The following is a 9721-nucleotide window of genomic DNA, read 5'->3' on the forward strand; positions in this document are numbered from 1 at the left end:
ATAAATAGGAAAAGTGAGTGAGGAGAAAAACAATAGTAAGGATTAAAAAATGGAGCCAAGAAGGAAATTATCTAATATATCCACCATAGCAATTGGGGCTCCTCACTGGTTGACTTGCTAAACCAACACTTAATTCTTCTTTTATTTTTTTTCAACCTAAGTTTACATTCAATACTATTCCACACCAGTTTTGGATATACAGCAAAGTGGCCAGAAAACCACACACCCTACAGAGTGGTCCCCTCCACTGCCCCAAGCTCCCAACTGCCCTCACATCCCATTATCTTGACAGTATTGACTATATTCTCCATACTGCAATCAGCATCTCTGTAGCTATTCTGTAACCACCAATCTGTACTTCTTAATCCCTTCACCTATTCCACCCAGTCCTCCAGCCCTCTCCCCTCTGACAGCTTTCAGTCTGTTCTGTGTATGAGTGTTTCTATTTTGTTATTTTATTTTGTTCATTCGATTCCACATAAAAGTGAGAACATAGGGTACTTGTCTTTCTCTGACTGGCTTATTTCCCTTAGCATAATGTTCTCTAGGTCCATTCATCCTGTAGTAAAAGGTAAGATTTCCTTCTTTTTTGATGGCCAAGTAGTATTCCATTGTGTAAATATACCACAGCTTTTTAATCCACTCATCTAGTGATGGGTACCTGGGCTGTTTCCAAATCTGGCGAATGCAAATAGCACTGCAATGAACATAGGGGTGCATACATCCTTTTAAATTGTGTTCTGGGTTTCTTTGGATATATTCCCAGAGTTAGGGCATCTGTCCAGTCAGCCATCCTGAACTAGTTGGTTACAATCAGTGACTGGTTTCTCTGAACAGGTGCCAGGAAGGCACAACACCAGCCCTGAAAAGAGAGCCAATCTTAACCCAGCTTGGTAGACCCCACCCAGCAGATGGGATTCTTAATGGATCCAACATGGAACCTGGAGACCCTGGGCCAGCTACTACCTAACCCTCTCCTCCTGCCTTCCATCAGTCACATACCATGCTTTCCCTGGGTACCAGCTCAACAAAGACCACCAAGTCAAGTCCACCCCCTTTCCACAGCCTGTCAGATCCCCAAGACAATGATCTGTGTGAGAACGTTGCCATTCGCCCACTCTGGGGAAAACAAAAGCACCTTCTCCCCCAAGGGCCTAGGGGTTCAGCCACTTTGCCTTACAGTAGGTAGGAGAGACCATTCTGTGGAAGCATCTTTCCATCTCCACTAAGCACCGCAGAAACCCAAAGAGGACTGATTACCACAGTGCTTCACCCCACACCTGACGGCACAGGGACTGACCACTTCAATACCACTGTGCCATATGTGACCATGGGGCTCATTCTGGACCAAAAGAACTTTCTGCCAGGATGGAAATATTCTAGATCGGTGCTGTCCAATATCCTAGCCGCTAGCCACAGCTGGCTACCGAACACTTGAAATGTGGCTGGAAGTGTAAAATACACACTGATTTTGGATGACTTGTTCCAAATAGAAGGTAAGATATCTCATTAATAATTCTTCATATGAATTACATGTTGAAATAATATTTTGGCTACACTGGGCTAAATAAATTATATTATTATATTAATTTCACCAGTTTGCTTTACCTTTTTAATGCAGCTGTTAGAAAATGTAGGATTACATATGTGACTAGCATGCTTTTGTAGTAGACAGTACCAGCCTATACGTTTTAGTATTTTTCTTTAAATTGAATTTTCATTTTTAGTCATTCCATGGACTGTGCTCTTTCAATGGCTAAAATGTGCAGTGTGGGGGATGCTGTCTTCATAAAGCTATTATTATAGAAAGCGGGAAGGGAGGGTAAAAATGAACGGGTGAGATGACAAAGGATCAAGAAGCATTCTGTAGAATAATTTGGGGGGGGGGCGCTATGAAATGCAAGGCTATTTGGCATTGAGAGGAAGGGCCAGGACCTATGGACCCTAGGGATGGACCCTGCCATTCCGAGAGGTCACAGTCATTTGGCATGACCACTGCCAGCTGTTCCCTCAAACACTGTGTGTGTGTACAACTCACTCAGACCTGTTTTCCTTTTGCTTAAATCACAACCTGAACTCTGCAAATCGCAAGGCTTTTAAAAATAGAACTTCCTAGGCAAAAGGAAAGCAATGCTCCCTGACAGAAAAGCAAATGTGGCCTACATTCAGGAGGAGGGGACCTGGAGGCCTCGCCCACCCCACAGCCTCAGATGCTAAGCCTGCACACTCCACATTCAAAGATGGTCCCCTTCTATGAGGTGAGCAGTGAGCTCGTGGGCCACAGTGCCCCAAGGTCAGCTGCCATCAACCATTGCCTCGCCCTTCTTCTGGTGTAATTTGTTCTCAAGAGGCTGCAGGGCAGAGCCATGCAAAGTTTTCAAATACTTGGACTGCTGCCAGAGCCAATTCAGCACACACACAGCCCCACCACACCAGGCACTATCGTCAGCAACATCATACCATCTGCCCTGTGAGCGCTTACTATGCTGAGCACAGTACAAGTTATAGCGTTTCACGACCTCCCAACAAGGCCCACCAGACCATGTACCAGCAAGCCCTCAAAATCCCCATCTCTCACCTTCCCAAATCAACCTGTTCTGTAACCCAATCCTTCTTGTTTTATTAGTCAATCAGTATAACTATCGTAAAAGATGAGATGCTCTCTCAAAAGACACACCACGGTAGAAGATGGGGGAATGAGAGGAAAGCATCTTTAATCTTGGAGAGGAAGAAACGTTAGAAATAGAAATGACAGACTTTGACAGTCGTCTCACCAGGGTTGGGATATCTATCAGAAGAGAAACCACTGATCGTCTGTCAGGCTTTCAGCAGTTTGCCCTGAAAGTCCTGCCAAGTCCAAGGCCTAGGTGCCATCACTAAAAAAAGCCAGAAGTCCCAAACCAAACATAACTCAGTGCCTTTGCCTACTGACCTGGGGGTCCTTCCTGCTGCCAAAGGGACTGGAGATGTTAATCCACATGTACAAACTCAACTTGCTGTTCCTAGGTCCAAGCAGTTTTAGGATTCAAGTGTTCAACAATGTTTTTTTCTTTTTTTAAGATTTTATTTATGTATTTTTAGAGAGAGGGGAAGGGAAGGAAAAAAACAGGGAAAGAAAAACCAATGTGTGGTTGCCTCTCGCACACCTCACCTGGGGACCTGGCCTGCAACCCAGGCATGTGCCCTGACTGGGAATCAAACTGGCGACCCTTTGGTTCTCAGGCCTGCCCTCCATCTACTGAACCACACAAGCCAGGGCTCAAGAATGTTTTTAAATGCAACTTTGAGAAAGGATGAAGAACTCTGACTTCCCTACTCAGCCCCACCCTACCCTGGGCCTGGGGGGTGCTCCTGAACTTCCAGCTTGCACCCCTACATTCTCTTGATCCAGGGTAAGGGATGGAAGATATACAGGTCAAAGGACAGCAAGGAGCCTCGTCTTACCTCAAAGCGATCCCTCCTTACTAGGGAACAAGGGGCAACTCAGTAAATAACATTGACTCACAGAATGCCCTGGAAAGCTCAACAGGCCTCAGGAAACATGCTCTGTAATTTCATGATTTCAGTCTCCTCCATCAACACACTTCCCTAATCCACCTCGTGAGTATTTGTTGAGCACTCAACCTTGTGTAGCTGCTGCCAGCAGAATGGAATTGTCAAATGTCAGTTACACACCTACTATGTGCAAAGACTCTGAGGAGGGCTTGGATAACCATCCAGCCTCCCTCTGCCCCAGGTGGCACCGAGGGAGGCACATATAACCTGGACCCAGTCTCTGTGCTCAAGCCAGTGATCTAATAGAGACAACAGCTAACCAGCTCAAACACGAACTTTGTGTCAGGCATTGATTTATGAACATTACTTCCTTCATCCTCAAAGCAGTGCTATCTCCCTGTGTTGTTCTTCAGCTCATTTTAAAGGTGAAAAAACTGAAGCTCAGAGTTGTCAAATAACTTCCCTGAGGTGAGGCAGCAGGAAGGGGACAGGTGACATCACACCCAGGCAGTCTGGATCTCAATCTACTCAGTTCTAGCGACAGCAGTAGCCACCACACAGGGCCCTGCTTCCAGTGGGCACCCAATGAACATCTGCAGAGAGGAACTGGGAGGTTAATGTGACACAGGCAGAATACGAAGAGGGTTTCACAGGAGGAGCCAAAGGCAGAGACAAAACGACGTGCCTTAATGTGGGCTGTGAGGAGCCCACGGGAAGTGAATCCCAGAAGGGAAAAGGCGACAGGGGACAATTCAGGCTGAGGGAAGCACAGGACCTAAGTGAGACTGAGGCAGTCTGACAGCCAAGATCTGATGATTCTACCTGCTGGCTAAAAGTATTTAAGCAGATCCAAGCAACAAACACTTGCTCCTCCTTCGTTACACTGTGCATTTAACACAAGCACTAAAAAGAACAGTGCATGTGGTAATTTCCATGGGGCCAGGGGAGAAATAATTAAAAGGAAAGCAAATATCACTGGTGGGTAATGGGAACATGCACCGGATTTCCACATCAGAATAACCTGTTGCTAAAGGAAACAACCAGAGGTAGTCCTTTGCCGCATTGTACAACAGCTCCCAGAAAAACCACTCGCCACCTCCTATCTGTCAGAACAGGGAGGCAGCTAGAATGCACACCTGGACTTTGGTATCAGCTCGTCAACCTGGCCCTGGACTTAGCCGTTCCCAAAGATATGGTAATGGGCTTAGCAGTTCCCCAAAGATGTGTTGATGGACTGAAACCATTCCCAGGGGAAATGGTAATGAACCTAGCCCGATATGTTAACTAACCTGGTGGGGGGCGGTGGCGAGCAATCAGACGTAAATGACCTACTGAATATGTTGATAAGCAAACTTACCCTCACCAAAATGTGTGGTTGACAAGTATAAAAAAGGTGCCTGCAGACATGCAGGTAGGACTCCTACGGGCCTTTGAGTTGGTGCAGGAGCTGCCTCCCCCCCCCCCCCCCATTTCACTCAGTAAACCCATTGCCTAATCCCACAGTGGTCTCCGGGTGATTTCTCAGAACAAGGCTGCTCTGACAATATCCATCCCCAATGTGCCCACATGAAATCTACAGAGAGCCTACACATCACAGGTCTTTCTGTCTTCTCTGGCCATCACAGCACTTAGTACAAACTTAGGAACAAAGGTTGACCCTCAGGAAATGCAGGGTTGAATCTCATTAGGAATGACAGAGCCTTGGGTGACCAAAGAATGATCAGATTCTGGGGTAGATTATAAAAATACCTTAATAATCAGTACTTTCCTGAGGATGACATTATTTTTCTAAGTACGTGACCTCATGAACCCTCGAAAGAACAAACCACAGTACTACCAGACACCAATACACACAGAAATTTACTTAGTATTTTAAACCTTCACGTGTCTTCCCATATTTCCAATTTCAAAGGAAGGAAAATGGCTTTAAGCTTATCTTAATAACAGTAGAGTGCATTAAATGATTCTACAATAGTTTCCAACTAGAACTTGGTAAGACTGCCCCCTTATTAGGTTCCTTCAAATAAATTAAAATCCCATAGATAAATTGCAGGCCAAGCCATACAGCCCCTCCCTGCCTCTAAAACACTGAAATCACCTATTATTTAAACTCCCAACCAAATAAAAATGTGAACTTCAACAACCTCCCCTTTCCAATGCTTGATTCTACTAGGTCCCTGTCCCCCACAGCTGGCTCTGATGGGTGAGTAGATAGATGGTGAGGCAAATCCAAAATGTGCCTTTTGGGATACCAATGTAAACTGTTATTAATAAACAAAAGCCTCAGAAAGAACCTTTGACCCTCCCCCTTCCTGCCTAAAGGAGTTCAGATAGAAAAACCTGCTTTAGGGAAGGAATCAGCATAATTACCTTAGCACATATGAATTAGTACATGTGATGGACAGGAAGAAATCTAGCAGTGTTTCCCTCTGTGTCCCATTGTTTCTGGGTAGCCCAGCAAGAATTTCTTTACCATATGCTTGCTCGCTTACCTATGAATTACCCACTTCTTTGAAATCCCAATCCCCCACCACCACCTTTCCCCCTTGTCCAGAATGGCATATAAGCCTCAACTGGGGTTTCATACCTTATGACACCCTGGTATGTAGATCCATAATAAACTTTGTACATTTTCTCCTGTTAATCTGTCTCTGTTAATTTGACTAATTAGCCCAGCTAGAAGAATTTAGAAGGTAGGAGTGATGTTATTTTTTATGCCCTCCACCCAGTGTGTCCCGGGTTCTTCCCTAGCAGATGTAGCAGAGGATGAAAACAGAAGCAAAAAGGATGAAAACAGAAGTACGTATTTATATCACTATCCTGTGATGTTTGTTAAATTCTGCCTTAAATATACGCATGATGAAAAACACAAACTGGGAAATAGTTAAGCCACCTCCTCCTTCTATGAATGACGCAAATGAAGGCTCAATCATACACACCTACCCCCAATTCAAAACATGTTTTAAGTGATTAAAGAGCATTTCCCTTAGGCCCTAACCAGGTAACTCAGTTGGTTAGGGCATCGTCCTGATACACCAAGGTTGTGGTTGGATCTCCGGTCAGGGAACATACAAGAAGCAATCAGTGAATGCATAAATAAGTGAAACAACAAATTGATGTTTCAATGTCTCTCTCTCTCTCTCAAATCAATAAATAACTTTAAAAAAAAAAAAAACAGGGTTGTTTAAAAAGAAAACCTTTCTCTTGATTTGTTTCCCTTCCTTGGTATACCTTATATAAAATACTCAGATTTGCACTATGCGATAGTTCTTTGAATCGTATACTTAAGATCTGCAAGCTTTGCCCTAGCTGGTGTGGCTCAGTTGACTGAGCGCCGGCCTGCGAACCGAGGGGTCGCCAGTTCGATTCCCAGTCAGGGCATGTGCTTGGGTTGTGGGCTGGCTCCCCGGTTGGGGGCGCACGAGAGGCAACCACACAGTGATGTTTCTCTCCTTCCCTTTCTCCCTCCCTTACCTTCTCTCTAGAAATAAAATATTTTTAAAAAATGATCTGTGAACTTTGGTGGTACGCATGTCATACTGCAGTAAAGTGTTTTAAAAATAGCTCACATTAACGTTAAAAAAAAAGGGTTTGCGAAGAAAAACAAAAAGAAATCAGTTTCCACGTTGCACCCCACCACACACACACACACTACCTGCAACCACTTTACAGAACACTGAAAGATTGGAGATTTGCTTATCTAAAATTCTACCAAATGTCCTCAAATCTTCCCCTGATCCTTTCATTAATGGGCAGCCAGCCCGGGACCAACCCTCCATAGGTCCTAGCAGCGGGCAGATGAATGGCCCACAGCCCCGCTAGACCCCTGGGGAGCGCACGCCGGGGTCAGGGGAACCCGGACAGGGGCTCGCGCCCTGCCGCCCAGGCGGTGCTCCATCAGCCCCTGCCAGTCAGTGGGTGACCCACGGGTTCTGCCCCCCGGGGACGCCGCAGGGCACGCATCTGGGCCACCCTCGCAGGAAGATGCAGCCGCCTCTCGCGCGTATCCCCCGACGCAGAGTGGGCGGGCGCACAGGCCCGGTCGACCACGGCAGTCCGCTCGGTCTGCCTCAGTGTCCCTCACACTGGCCGCTCATGGAGGGTACCCCAAGTCAAACATGCTTGCTACCCACCCTAAGCCATCTCCAAGCTCACCCACTGACGCCAGCAGAGAGGGGACTCTCACCCGCACAGCGAGAGGCGCGGCCCTCAGTCCAGTGCCCAGCCAAACCCAGGCAGGAGGAAGGGCATTGGTCAATTTCTACCTCAGCGCCGCGTCCCTGCCGTTGCCCTGCGCGGTCCGCAGCGGGTACGCCCTGCCCTGGGAGCCTAAAGCTCCGGCGCCCGCCAGACCGGGGGCCCTACCTGAAAACCGATGGTTGGGCGGCGAGGTCCGCACTGCACTTGATTCGGCCACCTTCCCGGGGAGTGGGGAGCCCCGCGCAGTCCCCGGCGTTCCAGCTCCTGCCCCGCAGCCGCCTCCGTGCTCCATCCGTACGCGCTGGCCGCACAGGTCCACTGCTGGAGCCGTGCGCCGCACTATAACAGAGCCGCACGCTCCCGCACTCGCCCGCGTCCTCACACAGCATGCGCAGACGGCGTGCACGGTTGATGCGCGCACCGGTTCTCACGCCGCGCGCGCGCACCGCGTGCACGTGCGATGTGCACACCGGTCTTCAATCAGCGCGCCTGCAAACACGACGTGCACACATCAGTGTAAACACACCTCCCCATACAGTGCACACACTCAAAGCATCATACACATAGCACGCAGTTTCTCACCGCGTGTGAACAAAGCTAACACACACCACGTGCTCACCCAGCACGCATGTTCTCACACACCGTGCACACTCATCCTCAAACAGCTCGCATACGTTCGCACACACGAGGCGCCCCCACACACATACTCAACGCTGCAACTCTGGCAACAGTTCCTGGCTAAGGCCTCAGGCAGGCGCCCCTTGGACCAGTGGTAACGTATGCGGACGAGGTGGACCCTCCCAAAAAGCACTGTTAGGTTCCAATTCTCCAGACGCCCAGGTGGCTGGCACTAGGTCCTCTCTCTCACCGCAGCCTGGCGCAGGGGCCACCCAGGGCGGGACTGCAGCATAGCCAGCCTAACCTACCTTCAAGGAAACGCAGCGTCACCAGTCTGACGGACTTCAGCCTTCCAACCATTCCCTCAATCCCTGCCTGATTCCACCGGAGTGCTACTGGATGGTTCCTTTTTTCCTGGGGCGCAAATAACACGCACTTAAGAAACCTCAGCGAGGACCCCGCTGGTAAGACGCACGAGAAACTGTTACATGTGTAGTCTCTTGGGAGTAGGGGTCAGGGGAGTGTGCGTGTGTGTGTAGAGGTGTCCTTCCCCTGGACATCCTTTTACCCCTGCCATGAGCATTTATCATCTTTTCAGTCATACATACTGAAAAAGACATCTTTGCAGAGGCAACTCTGGCCTCCAGGTGTTTACTCAGGTATAGCCTCTGCCAAGAGACACTGAATCGCAGTGGAGTCCCAGGCTGCACTTCCTCTTTTGGACCATCCCTGAGGTTCTAACTCTCATCCTTAGGGGAGAGAGAAATACATGACTAAAAAGCCGAAGTTGAATAAAATGGTACAAGGTTTCTTTGGGGGACGATGAACATGTTCTAGAATTAGATTATGGTGATGACTGACTCTGTAAGTATATATTGAATTGTATATTTTAAACTGCTGAACTTTATGGTATGTAAATTACACAATTAAAGGGGGAAAAAAACCAAGCTGAACCCCTCAGGAACCGAAAAGCTTGGAAAGGGTCCCTCTGTGGCACAAAAATGTGGTGAATGTGTTCCTGACACTCCCAAAGGTGTGGTGGGAGTAGGGTGCGATTCTGGTAAGAAAGCCAGAAGGGGAGTTTTAGATACAATTGAGCAGGTAGGCAGGCATGTGGGGGCTGGTCCCTTGGCTGTAAAGAAAGCTGTTTCTATATTAATTAGGTCATGAGAGTTGTTTTCGATTCCCCCTCCCCCATTTTTCTCTCAGATCCTGGGTATGAGTTTGTAATTCATCTAATTCTTGAGCTCATGGCTTGCTGACACGTCAGAATAGCATCCTTCTCTAGTTTTATTCTATTATTTCCTCTTTTTATTTTCTATTCCACTCCATCCTCTTTCTAGTAATAGACAACTCCTGTTTAACCTATTTTTCTAGCTGTATTTTTCAAACCTATATTGTGAAGATA

At 47.6% G+C, this 9721-nt stretch overlaps 1 protein-coding gene across 1 annotated transcript in view; it reads right to left on the reverse strand.

Moving 5' to 3' along the window:
• The window catches only part of MAP7D2 (MAP7 domain containing 2), a 95082-nt gene extending 86979 nt beyond the window's left edge, over positions 1-8103 (reverse strand). Inside the window, exon 1 of the mRNA XM_090265413.1 lies at positions 7861-8103. Within this exon, the coding sequence (XP_090121539.1) occupies positions 7861-7987 (127 nt within the window). The 5' untranslated portion in view covers positions 7988-8103. The remainder of the gene's footprint in view (positions 1-7860) is intronic.
• Positions 8104-9721: the final 1618 nt, after the last annotated feature.

Source organism: Furipterus horrens, unplaced genomic scaffold (genome assembly GCF_987537825.1).
Source record: "Furipterus horrens unplaced genomic scaffold, mFurHor1.1.pri manual_scaffold_17, whole genome shotgun sequence".
NCBI classification, from domain to species: domain Eukaryota; kingdom Metazoa; phylum Chordata; class Mammalia; order Chiroptera; family Furipteridae; genus Furipterus; species Furipterus horrens.